Genomic DNA, 13189 nt, shown 5'->3' on the forward strand with positions numbered 1-13189 from the left:
GATTACAGGCAGGTGTCACCACACTCAGCTCAAAACAAGGCTTCAGTTGGCCTGGGGAGATGGCCTAATGGGCAAAGCGCCTGTTGCACAAACAAGGGTCTAAGTTCAGTTGGGTCCCATGCCTGTAAAAAGCCAGGCATGGAGGCACATTGGGTGGTCTAAGCACTAGAGGAGAGGAGACAGATCCTTGGGGCTTAACAGCTGACCAGTCTAACTGAAATGGTGAGCTCCGGGAACAACCAGAGACCTTATCAAGCTGAACATGGTGGCACACACCTTTAATCACAGCATTTTGGAGGCAGAGGCAGGAAGATCTCTTTGAGTTTGAGGCCAGCCTGGTCTACTAAGAGAGTTCCAGGACAGCCAGGGCTGTTACACGGAGAAACCCTATCTCAAAAAGCAAGCAAACAAACAAGAATTATATCTGAGGGGCCAGAGAGATGGCTCAGCAGTTAAGAGCACCACTGCCCACACAGAGGCTAACAGCCCTTGTAACTCCAGTTCAATATATAGTTTTATGGTTCTAGATCTATATATAGAGAGAGATCTAGAAGGTTGGAGATGTGGCTCAGTACAGTGCTTTCTCTAGCATGCATGAGGCTATAGGTTTGAGCCCTAGTATTGTATGAACCAAACATGGTGACATGTGCCTATAATGCCAGCATTTAGAAAGAAGCAGGAAGATCGGAAGTTTAAGGCCATGCCTAGACTACATAGGACCCTCTCTACTGAGAAAAAGCAAGATGGCTCTCAAGAAGGATGGTGTGTCTGGAACCTTCTTAATGGGAGCCTCAGGCCTTGGTGTTTCTTTTTCTGTAGAACAATGGGAGTGCGGGGGGGGGGGAGAATGGCAGTAGGAGCAAGGGAGCATGGTAAGGAGCAGGGGAGTTTCTCCTGTGGGCAGGTTTCATTGCTGGCTCCCACATCCAGCAATACCAATAAAATTGATGATAATAATTAAGACTGTATAATCACCATGTGTTTATTCCCAAGAAGCCTCCTTTCCCTGGCTCCCATCATTACCAATTCCATCCTCATAGATGGTGGGCGTTAACTGTGCTCTAATAAAAGGCAGTGACTGCCCGTGCTTCCACCCCCACAGCCCTGGGGTAGCTTGGCTTGCACCCTTACCTCAAGATGGGGGTTGGGGGTACTGATCTCCCTATTTTCAGAAAGAATAACTGAGACAGGAGGCGGATGTCACAAAGAAAGAAACACCATGTGAAAACAAAAACAGCAACAAAACCCCACAGTCTGTCTTCTTTGTAGCTTTTTCCCTTTGGGCAGTTACCTTTACTAAGGTAACTTCTTTAAGTCCGTGTCCCCCTTCCAGGGCCACTTGTAGCTGGCTGCTGCTGATTTCCTAAAAATATTGACCATGCCACATATTTAGGTACTGGCCAGCAATAAATACTGCTTGGTCACAGTGGGTCATTTCCTAAATGTTAAAAGAAGAGGAAGCAGAAGAGGAGGAGGAGGAGGAGGAGGAGGAGGAGGAGGAGGAGGAGGAGGAGGAAGAAGAAGAAGAAGAAGAAGAAGAAGAAGAAGAAGAAGAAGAAGAAGAAGGAGAAGAAGAAGAAGATGATGAAGAAGAAACAGCAGCAGCAGCAGTTGGGTGTGGTGATGGACATCTTTGGTCCCAGCACTCAGGGAAGCAGAGGCAGGCAGATGGCTGTGAGTTTGAGACCAGCCTGATCTACAAAGCAAATCCAGGACAGCCAAAGCTACACAGAGAAACCCTGTCTGAGGAAAACAAACAAACTTTGCAAAGATTAAGACCAGGGAGAAATCAGAGAAGCTTCTTGAAGTAGAGAGTTGACACAGAGGCCCACAGTTGGAGAACATGAAGAGAGTGAGCAACTTTGAAGCAGTCAGACCTAAATAGGATGTCTATGTCACAGCCCTCCCTTGAAGCCTCAGCAGGGGTCTCTGCAAAAGTAGAGACAGAAAAAAATTGTAAGAACTAGAAGGAAATGGTGTTTTCCAGATGCAATGGGCAGGTATACATACGAATTCACAGAGACTGTGACAGCACACACATGTCCTGAACAAACTCAAACCAGACAAAATCTCAGCACAGAGGAGAGGAAGTGGGCTCCAGGTCTCATCCCTACCCAAGAAGCTATTCGAAACTGCTATCTGCTGGGAGAAGGAATGTCATTGGGTATATCAACTACACTCCAAGGCAGGTCCCATGCTCAGGTTGGCCAACACAAATCAGACTCTATTGAAAAAAAAAAAAAAAGATTTTTTTTTTTCCCTGGACCTTTAGTCCTAGCACTTGGGAGGCAGAGGCAGGTGGATCTCTGAGTTCAAGGCCAGCCTGGTCTACAGATTGAGTTCCAGTACAGGGCTATACAAAGAAACCTTGTCTCGAAAAAATAAAAATAAAAAATAAAAACAAAAGAAAAGGCACAAGGTAATAATAACGATGATGCTAATACAATAATAATATACCCAAGTTTGTCAAATGTTTTATCTTTCCAGTCTGGCCAACCTTATAAGAAGAAACTTTAATAATCCCATCATTCCACACAACAACAACAAAAATGAACACAAAAGTACTGCACAAAACGTCCTGTTGATTTTAGAAGGCTCTGGAATATTTGTATCTGACTCAGACACAAGCTGAATTTCAAACTTGGGTAAATTTCAAGACATGGGTAAGCCCGGATCTTCCCTCAGTCTGTCGAGACACTGGAGTCAGACTGCTCAGGTATATAGATCTTGGGAAGCTGCTTTAGAGCGAAGCGGAGTCCTGAAGCCCACTGCTTCCTCCTTTCTCTCCTGGTCTGCTGGACTACTGGGACGCTGGGTCAGACCAGAACTTGCTTCCTCCCGGTCAAGCACTCATTTTATGCGCTATCCCATTTTACAGAGGGAGAAATGACAGAAAAGGACGTCGGGAAACTCCAACACAGAACACACCTGAGTCTTTTTTTCCTTTTTTCTTTTTCCCCATTCTGAACTTATTTTCTTTTGTTTGTCTGAGACAGTGTCGTGATATATCTGTACCTCAGCCTGGACTGGTAATTCTCCAGCCTCAGCCGCAGGGGTTCATGTGTGCGCCACCAAACCTAGCTAGGAGTCCGGGTTGTTTTTGTTTTGGTTGTGACTTTCCACCCGCTAACCTTTCAGATCTGATAGACTATTCGACCAGCGGTCCCCCCCTCCCCGGACGTGCGGAGCATCGCCGCTTTAAGAAACTGGCCGTTTGTGTCCCTGACCTCGTCACGTCCCTCTAAAGGTTTCATTGCGCCTGCGCCTCGAGCTTGAGCTCTGGGGTTGGGCAGGACCAGGTTCCGTGCAACTTTCAAGTGAGTTACAAACTCCGCCCCGGAGCCTGGTGCAGGTAGTCGAACGCTCTGGGACCCCGGCGGTCCTTGAGAGCGGAGATCCCTCCGGACCTGCCGCCCGGACCCAGGACTAACAGCGGCGCCCTCGACGGGCGGTTCTCCGCGGGACTGAGCCGCCAGCATTCGGCGGCGCGGGGCGGAGGAACGAGCCTGCCCGCCCGCCCTCCTACCTCGGTCCTAAGGCTGCTTCCTCTGCTTGGCCCTACGTCTGCCGGTTCCGGGTTCTCCAGGCTCCCCGCACCGTGGGGTTGGACTCAGGGGTAGTGGTCTCCGCCCACACCGAAGGACAGGTGTATCGCAGCACCATTCGGCCCCTTGCCCCAACTCCTGAGCGAGGGTCCCTCCGGTTGTCTCTTGGGGTCACCCCCCCAAGACTGTCAGGATGGTGTCCTGGATGATCTGTCGCCTGGTGGTGTGAGTATGGCCACCATGAGACACTGCGCCCTCCCCCCTCCCTTATCCCTGGGTGCCAGCCTGCCTTTGGGTGGAAACTGGGAAAGAAGAGAAATTTGGTAAAGAAAAGGATTTTCAGAACTCCATGACCCTTTCCCCAACACACACTTAACGGTCCTGGGGGTCTGAAGTGGGACCTGGTCACTGCGTGCCTTGTTTTCACAGTGCAGCCTTCAAGGCTGATGGGAGACCCTTCTGACATGAACACAGCAGACAGGTGCAGGCAGTGCTCAGGCCCTTTGCCACCCACAGCCCGGTGAGGTGATAGGCGCTGCTGTGCGCCTCCTCCCTTAGGAGCTGCCATGTGACCCACCACCCCAGCTCCGAGGTCTACCCCTCACTTTTGGATGTTCCAACACCTGTCTCAAACCGTCCCTCACTGCATCCTGCTGCCTCTGAGCCTGATTTCCTGTAGTGGGAGGGGACAGCCTGGTGTTCTCACCGACCTTGTTGTGTGTTCTCAGACTGTCCCTGTATCTATGGGCCACCAGTGCAGGCCTGGGCAGGCTTGGGATGTTTGTAAACAGCCGGGTGGGGAGGCAGCCTCCAGGGCTCTGACTCAGGCACCCTGAGTTGTGCAAGCCAAGCGGGAAAAACAGGGCCGGCCTTGCCATCTCGCACCCAGGTCAGGGGAAGCAGCCACCAAGGAGGGAGAGGGTGGGACATGGTGGCCCTCACGCTTCCTATGGCTGCTGTTCCAGGCTCGTATTTGGTATGCTGTATCCTGCATATGCTTCCTACAAAGCTGTGAAGAGCAAGAACATTCGAGAATACGTGAGTGCGAGGGGTTGGCGGGAGAGCCGAACCGCTGTGTGGTGAATAGACAGCCTTGAGGAATGGTCAGGGAGTAGATGGGAGGACTTGGTGAAGGAGGAAGGAGGAGGGCCCGGGCTGGCCTGTCAGACTCCAGGGGCTTGATGGTGGGGCAGATCTCGTGTAGGAGTCAAGTGGAGGGCCAACCCTTAGCATGCCCCTTGGAGGATCTTGTGGGTGGAGCGAGCATGCTGGGATGGCCACTGGAATGGAGAGCAGCTTCTCAGGAGCCCCTGTCTAAGAAGATGTGGGGAGATGCAATGCAGTGGGACTTGCTTTCAGGAATCCCTGGGTTGGGTTGGGCCAGCTGGGGGCGGGCGTTGGCAGCTAAGGCTCCCTGGCTGAGCTCTGTGTACTCTGACCCACAGGTCCGCTGGATGATGTACTGGATTGTCTTTGCGATCTTCATGGCAACAGAGACCTTCACAGACATCTTCATTTCCTGGTTTGGCATGAGGATTGGCAGGCCACGGGTTGGGAAGGCCCACCCACTCACTGCCTGGCACCTGCCTCACTCAAGCCCCTCCCCCTCGCTTCCACAGGTTCCCTTTTTATTATGAGATCAAGATGGCCTTCGTGCTGTGGCTGCTCTCACCTTACACCAAGGGGGCCAGCCTGCTTTACCGAAAGTTTGTCCACCCGTCCCTATCCCGCCATGAGAAGGTACCCCTGGGGAGATGGAGGAGGAGCACAGAAGGGTGTGTCTGTCAGAGAGAAAGCCCTGTATCTCAGGTTCAGGGAACTAGCCATGCCTGGGTCTTATTTCCTGTCCCACTGCAGTTTTGCTATGGGACTTCGGTGGGGTTGGCTTTCCTAGATAACACACATGAGTGACCTTTAAGGGTGTGCATGCCAGCAGGAAGTTGATGTGGGCATGGGAAAAAGGAAGGGACACTCGCTAAGGTGTGGAGTGGGTGTGCTCCTAGTTTTTGTTCGGAGCCTGTATCTGGCTCCTGGGTCCTAGGTAGACGTGGGGCTAGGTAGGGATTGTGACACCCAGTGGCTTCTTGAGGTCTGCAGAGAAGTGGCCCTTTTGTTGATGTGCGCTCTCCACCCTGGGTCTGCAGGAGATCGATGCATGCATCGTGCAGGCAAGGGAGCGCAGCTACGAGACCATGCTCAGTTTCGGGAAGCGGAGCCTCAACATCGCTGCCTCGGCTGCTGTGCAGGCTGCTACCAAGGTGCTCTGGGTCCGGTGTTCAGGGTGTCGGGCCCCACTCCCAGTACCTTTGAGGCAGACTGGTTCTGATTAGTGATTAGCTGAAGGCCCCCTTCCCTGCTGAAGCCCTTCCCCTGCAGGCCTCCTCTGCAGTTAATACGGTGCCTCTCCCCCCTCTCCTCCTAGAGTCAGGGTGCTCTAGCTGGAAGGCTCCGGAGCTTCTCCATGCAAGACCTGCGCTCTATTCCTGACACCCCTGCCCCCACCTACCAAGACCCCCTCTACTTGGAAGACCAGGTACCCCGACGAAGACCCCCAATTGGTAAGTGGAAAAGGGTCCCAAAGCAGACCTGGGAAGGTCTGAATCTCTGAGGGATAGGAGAAAGCTGGGAGTATCAGCTCTGGGTTTATGCAGATGTTCAGATTTGCCCTTGATGGCCCCTCTCCCACAGGGTACCGGCCAGGCGGCCTGCAAGACAGTGACACAGAGGATGGCTGTTGGTCAGACCATGAGATAGCCCCCCAGCCACCTGTCCGGCCACGAGAGAAGCCTCTGAGCCGCAGCCAGAGCCTTCGGGTGGTCAAGAGAAAGCCATTGGTGCGAGAGGTCAGTGTGTAGGAAGGACGGTGTGAGGGAGGTGGTGTGAGCTGCCATGCCCACACACACCACTCTTAATATATTGACTTCCTCTCCCCAAGGGCACTTCACGCTCCCTGAAGGTCCGAACCCGGAAGAAGACCATGCCCTCAGACATGGACAGCTAGAGCCTGCAGAATCAGGCCATCTTACCTCTGGAGCCATTAGGGGACTTTTTGCTGCTATACCAGCTGGCTGGGTCCTGCCCCTTCTGGCTTCTGCAGCTGCCTAAGGGGCACAGGGTGTGGCACCCTCCATGGGGATGCACCCATACTATACCAAAGCAGACCAGGCTCAGGGGCCTATTTATTGCCTTCCTCAGCCTTTTACCTTTCCAGAAATGGGACCGGAGCCCCACTAGTCCCTATAGATGAAATCAGAAGTTGGACCATTTGTGTTCATTCCTCCTTGTCCTTCAAAGTACTTGACAGCCTTTTCCAAGGCCTGGTGTGTGTATGTGTATGTGTATGTGTGTGTGTGTGTGTGTGTGTGTGTGTGTGTCCTTGCTGTGTGTTTCGTGTTGGTAAGTGAGGTCAGGCTTGTGAATGTTTTTATAAAATAAATACCAAACGGGGTTTGGCCTCCCCATGATTTGTCTCCTCCCTCCTCATCTATCATCTTGTATCTGACAACAGACTGCAGGCTCTGGCAAAAGGGTCTGGCAACTGTCAGGAAATCCCTGTGTACCAACAAACCGTCACAGCAGCTCATAGTTGTTCCTACGGACCCCTTCAGAATCAGGCTGGAGCCAGGTGTGGTGGTACAAGACTTTGAGTCCAACGTGGAGGGCAGGAGGATGTCTGTGAGTTCTAGTCCAGCATGGTTTACATAGCCAGTCCAGGACAGCCAGGACTGGAAAGACCCTGTCTGAAAAAACAGGAGTCACACTGGACTGGAAGAGGAGGACTCAGAGTCAGGAGTCAGTATGGGCCCTTACAGGAAGAGACAAAGGTATGAAAAAGGGTGTAGAAATTGCGCTGAGCAAACCTGGGAAGGCAGGTTAGTTCTTCCATGAATCTGAAGGGTCACATTTCTGTAAATTTTTCTGTAAACATTTGCCTACGATCAGGGTGAATTTGCACTCTAAGCCACAAGAGGGCAGCAGCTGCCTGGGGCCAGGCTGCCCCCACCTTCCAGGTCAGGGTGGGCGGTGCTCGGAGACTAGCCAAAGCCTCGCCCTGCTGGGGCCTGGCTGCTGATGGGGCAGGCCAAGGGAACCCGGCAGAGCCAATGATAGCCCTTCTCTGCTGCTCCTAGCTGATCCGTGGCCTGCTCCATCCACAGAGAGCCAGACTCTTGCCCTGGATTGGCTCTAATCCATCTTCTTTGATCCCTGGGTCATCTGTCCCTGATGCAGGGAGTCACATGGTGCCCAGAGGTGCTTCCTCCTCCCTCCCACCCCATCTGCCCTTCCTTCCCACTTCAGAGTAAAGAGTGATGGTTGGGGAAAAAAATATGGGCTGCTAAATTGGAGTGGCCTTTGAGGATTAACTCTTGGTAGGGATTATCTAGGTTTTATGGGAGGGAAGGCTCTTAATCTGTGAGGCTGATTTAGCCTCTCACGTTTTGGGGATTCAGCGGCTTCCCCTATGGCATTCCCTCTCATTGTGATGCTGATTTGCCACCTCATTAATTCACTCCAAAGATGTGTTGCTAGATACCGGAAGGGTAAGAAGACAAGGAAGTAGGTATTATTATTATAATCCCCATATCCCAAGCAGGCACATAAAGGGCAAGTGATTTGCCCAAGGTGGCCTAGCTAGTAAATGGCAGGATTGGGCTTTGGACCAGGCAGTCTGGCTCCAGAGTGGATGTTCTTAATCACTATTCAGTAAATGAGCTCCGTTCCTTGCCTAGGAGGCAGGGAGAAGGAGCCTGGCATGTACAGAATATTTGTTGCATGTCTGACCTTGTGCAGGGCATTTCACAGAGACGGTTTCCTTGAATGCTCTCAAATGGGCCTGCGTCCATGTCACAGGTGAAAAAGCTTTCTCCTTGAGAGTGGTACTGTCTGAGAGGTAGGCCAAATCACTCGGCCCTCCTTGGCAGAATTGTCGAAGCTGCTGTCCCCAGGCTCTGCAAAGTCCATGCCTGCACTTTACCGTCTCTGCTCTTTCTTCCCCCACGCCACTTTGTTCTCGAACCCTGACTCACACATCTCTTTCACAGTCCTCTGTGGGCATGCCTTTGCCTTGCCTAGCTCATCTAGCGTTCCTACCAGCGCTGCTCACGAAGGGACTTCTGTTTTCATCTTGAGTACATCACCTTTTTTTTTTTTCCGTTCCTCCTCTGTCATGACTTCAGAACCAGCCTTATTTTACTGTTGTATCCCAGCCCAGAATAAGTGGTTGGAGCAAGGTGAGGTATTTTTATAACTGTGTGATTTGCTGCTGAAATCCTGAGTATTGTCTGGCCTCTGTGCTCAGACATCACTCCCTCCTCTGGGAAGACTCTCTAACTGCCCAGCACCGGATTAGGAGTCATGGAGTCATTTGTCACCATGTCCATGTCTCCAAGCATGGCTCCTAGCCTCAGCCCAAGGCCTGACTCCTCAGAGGCCTGAAGGAGGATTGCTACTCAACTAGCACATACATCAAATGTCTTCGACCTCTTCAGGGTGGGAGTGAACTTGTTTCTGTGGCGTCTATGTCCTCTGTCACCTCAGTTCTACTAAATGGCTTTCCAAACATCAGTGTCTCTGATATGGCTAAATGAATGTCTGGCTAAGGTTATATGGCTACCAAGGCATCCTGAGGCCACAGAGGAAGAAGTGAGTAAAAGCCCAAGTTATAGGCATTTCTGGGCAAGTATAAATATGAGCTTGAGTCTTGGGGCAGTGGGCAGCAGCTGGACATCCCTCAGAGAACCTCTGCCTCTCTGAGAACCACCCAGACACCTACAGCCAGCACCATTCACCTCTGGAGGGTCCCTGGCCTACCACTAATCCTTGGCCTGGTATCTTAAAGGGAGGGGGCCATCAATTTTCTACTTGATACCAGTATGCCTGGCCTCCCTGGGTAGGAGCAAGGTTGGAAAAAACCTGACACCATCGAGGCCAGTCTGTAGCACATACCTTTGGTGGGTTCTGGTCCCATTCCCACTCCTCAGCCTTTGCTACCCTTCCTGGCCTATTACCATGGCAACTGGGCCTTCCTTCTCACATTCCTTTCTCTTTCTGCCTCACCTCCTGCCATCCTTTTATCCCTCTGCTTCTGGCTCCATCACCGTCCCTCTCAGCTGTGACCCTTTATTGTCCTAGTCACGTTCCCCTTTTCTGGCTTCCATGTCACAACACACAGGAACCCATGGCTGTATTTTTAGCTGCCACTCTCAGCAACATATTAAGTCTCTAGATTCCCCCCCCCCCAGCCCTGGCCCAGTCTGAGTTGAGGGGTCCTGGCAGGCATTGTCAGGGGGCTGGCTCCACTGGAGGGGGCTCAGGAGGGCAACTTCTCAGGTCCTGGTCTCCATTTCTCACCCAGCATCTGGAACTGGTACCCACTAAGGTGACCTTCACTGCAGATGGCTGGTGCCTAGAGTTGGGAGATCCTGGGGCAGAGCTGGCATTGCTGCACACACAGGTCCCAAACTCAGCCTGGAACACAATGGAGGCTGGATGGCACTGAGGGAGGGCTAGAGAGAAGGAGGGCTCCCGAAGAGGAATTAGGTCAAGGATGTGGGTGGGTGGGCAAGAGGAGAGGATAGCATCTACCACCGAGCTTCCTCCTGGCTCCAGCAGCATCTCCACACTTCCCTTCCCTCTCCCCTCCCCCTGGTCCTGGGAGATTTCTCCCGGTATCCCCCCTCCCCCACACCCCACACCCCAGGCATGGCCACAGGGGTGGGGGTGGGGTAGGGGAGGCCAGCCTCAGCTGTCTGAAGGATGGAGGGGCTGGGGAAGCAGGGCTAGGTGCCCAGACGGCCGCGTGTGTGGGAGGGGATGTCCTCAGATGCCCTCCACCCGGCAGTCCCCGCTCTGACGTGGGTGCCCCCCCTCTCCCCGCCCGGATTAGTGGCAGCTTGGCCTGACTCTCCGGGGCTCCTTCCCCCGCCCTGTCTGCTGCCCACCCCTGGGCAGGGGGCTGCTCTGCCTGAGGGGCACTGTGCTTGCCCAGGTAAGGGGCTCTGGGGTAGAGAAAGGGCAGCCGGCTGAGTGAGGCTGTGCCTGTCAGCACGAGTGTGGAGTGTGTGTATGTCAGCATGTGTGTCAGTGCATGAGGGGTCGGTGTGGGCTAGGGCCGGGCCCCTGTGGGTCTTCGGGTGCTAGTCAGTCTGCCAGGTCTTCGGTCTGTTTTTGTGACCACACACTGGGTGGCTCTCCCCCCTGTGTTTGTGTCTTTTGTGTGTCCTTAGCTCTGCTCCATCCTCAGGCATAGCACAGCCAGCTACAAGGACTCTGGCCTGTGGCAGAGGCTTCTAAGGCAAGGATGGGGAATGTGGTGGGATAGGGGTGGTACCTCTCCCCACCTTCATTTCCACTAACCCTAAGCATTCCAAAGACTGTCCCGAGAGCTCTGGTCTAGTCCAGGCAATATAATCTGACAAGTAGATATGGTCACTGGAGGGGTGGGGGTGGGGATGTGTTCAGCTCCCCTGAGACAGCCCCCAGGAGAAGACAGCCACAGGCCCCCAGGACTCTGGGTATCCCAAGCTTCCACTCCGACCTCTTCCAGCCCTCAAGCCACAGGACTCTCCCACAAGCCTCCGCTAAGGTAGGCCAGAGGACTTAGACTGGGACCACAGGCACACACCAACCCACTACCTTGTCCTGGAGTCAGGCCGGGCACTGGAGGCCCCGCTGGAGCCTTGGCGCTCCAGTCCCTGTTAGACCCACCTCATTCATCTCCCATAGCACACTAGGGTCAGGGAGTGGATAAGAAAAGGAGTATGAAAAACTCAGCCATGTAAACAACTCCCGCTAGCCCGCCCCACCACAGACTTGGTCTCTGTGTAGGCGAGGGGCTAGCAGGATCTCTGTCAACAAGGCCCAAGCCTGAGCGGTGGCAGCTGGTACAGACCTCCTCTCCAGAAAGTACCCAGTTTCAATGGTTGGTGACGGGCTTCTTGCCTTCACTCCTGTCTGTCGAGAGAAAGACCCTGGGCTCTTCACGGAAGCCCCTAATTCAGGGTTGGTGGTGTGACTTGGGATCAGGTTGTGGCCACCAAAATTCATCCCTCCCACAGCAATGGGGGAGTAGGTGGTGTTGCTCCTGGTGCAGACTGGGCTCGGGGAGGCAGAGGAGTAGAGGGGCAGGAGGTGGGTGCCTTCGGGGAAGGGAAGCACCCGTTGGGCGTGTGGGTTTCTGTGTGTGTCTGAATCTGTCTGTGTGTGTCTGAATCTGTCTGTTTGTGTGTGTGTGCTCTGGAACCACCCCCGCAGAAGAGCAGGGATGCTTCCTCGGGTGGAGGGTGCCCTGTTTGCCCATTTCCTCTCCTACTCGCTGTTCCCTCCCAGGAGCCACTCCCATGGGCTCCTCTTCAGGCTGGGCCTGGGAGCACCAGGAAAATTGGGGATGGGGCAGCTGAGCAGGCAACCCCAACTAGAGCCTGCGAGGGTTGTGCGCTTCTGGTCCCCTCGCCTCTGGACACTTAGATCAGGGAACAGACCAGACGGCAGGTCCTCCCAGATTCCAAAGCGTAGCACTTTATAGCATGCGTGCCCGAAGAGGGATGCTGGGAAGGGGCTTGGGCAGTACGCCATAAAGAGGGGCTTGGCCAGGTGAAGATGAAGAATGAGGTAAGGAAGACACCAGCCACTGGGGTGTGCCCAGAGCTGAAAAGGACAGGGATAGAGTGGTCCAGCAGGCACGGGCCTGCTGGCGTGGGTCGCAGCACCCATCACTGACCCGTGAGAACCCGACTGCCCCTGCCAGCTCTGGCACTGACCCCTCCCTGCCGCCCCTCCCTAGCACCCCGGGGGGCACCCCGCCTCATCCTGGCCCGGTCCGGCCCCTCCCGCCCTTTGCTCCAGTTCCCGGGCTTGGCACCTATAGTGGGGGTGCTGCCCGCCTGCCAGGCTCCGGGCCGGGCCCACGGGAGGGTGGGGCGGCTGGGAAGCTGGCACACTGCCCCAGGGGAGCCTCTCTCGGCAGGCGCCCGGGTGCCGCGGGGGGGAGGGGGAACAAAGGGCTCATTCTCCCCGTGCGCAGCCGGTGGCATCGCCGGGGCGTTGGCGGAAGCCCCCGGGGCTCAGAAGGGGGCAGGCCCAGGCGGGGCCGCCGAATCACGGGCTCCTGTTTCCCGCAGGGTGCTGGAGGAGGAAACCGGCGGAGCAGCTTCCCCACTCTCAGTTGCGCGTCTGGCGATGGCGATCAGAGGTCCTGCTGCGCTCTCCGCTGCGCTTTCCCTCCATTAGCCGCGCTACGCGGTGCTGCGCCCTCGCTGGTGCCTCTCTCCTGGCTCACGGGATCGGCCCCCCATTTCCAGGCACGACCCCCTTCCCCGGCCCTTCGGCCTTTCCCCCCACTCAGCCATCTCCGACCCGGGGCGCGCGTTCCCCCCGGCCCGGCTCCTTCTCTCCCTCCGGGGACACCCGCTCCCTAGCCCCGGTCCGACCCTCCCCAAAGCGCAGCACGGAGTCTCGGCGTCCCATGGCGCAACCTACAGCCTCGGCCCAGAAGCTGGTGCGGCCCATCCGCGCCGTGTGCCGCATCCTGCAAATCCCGGAGTCCGACCCCTCCAACCTGCGGCCCTAGAGCGCCCCCGAGACCCTGGGGGAAAGAGAGCGCGAGCGCGCTGAGCAGACAGCGGGAGAACGCCCCGAAGCCGGCC

General features: G+C 54.9%; 2 protein-coding genes across 2 annotated transcripts; both read left to right on the forward strand.

Annotated features, from left to right (window-relative positions):
- The first annotated feature begins 3276 nt into the window (after positions 1–3276).
- Reep4 (receptor accessory protein 4) lies at positions 3277–7009 on the forward strand. The gene is made up of 8 exons (XM_055609531.1): positions 3277–3770; positions 4511–4583; positions 4991–5067; positions 5165–5285; positions 5690–5803; positions 5968–6103; positions 6234–6388; positions 6481–7009. Exons 1-8 carry the CDS (start codon positions 3739–3741, stop codon positions 6544–6546), a joined length of 774 nt encoding a protein of 257 aa, XP_055465506.1. The 5' UTR covers positions 3277–3738; the 3' UTR covers positions 6547–7009.
- Positions 7010–10496: 3487 nt separating this feature from the next.
- On the forward strand, positions 10497–13145 carry Hrurf (HR upstream open reading frame). The gene is made up of 2 exons (XM_055609919.1): positions 10497–10533; positions 12665–13145. Exon 2 carries the CDS (start codon positions 13009–13011, stop codon positions 13111–13113), a length of 105 nt encoding a protein of 34 aa, XP_055465894.1. The 5' UTR covers positions 10497–10533; positions 12665–13008; the 3' UTR covers positions 13114–13145.
- The last annotated feature ends 44 nt before the right edge of the window (positions 13146–13189 follow it).

This window comes from Psammomys obesus, unplaced genomic scaffold (genome assembly GCF_907164565.1).
Source record: "Psammomys obesus unplaced genomic scaffold, mPsaObe1.curated_primary_1811, whole genome shotgun sequence".
NCBI classification, from domain to species: Eukaryota; Metazoa; Chordata; class Mammalia; order Rodentia; family Muridae; genus Psammomys; species Psammomys obesus.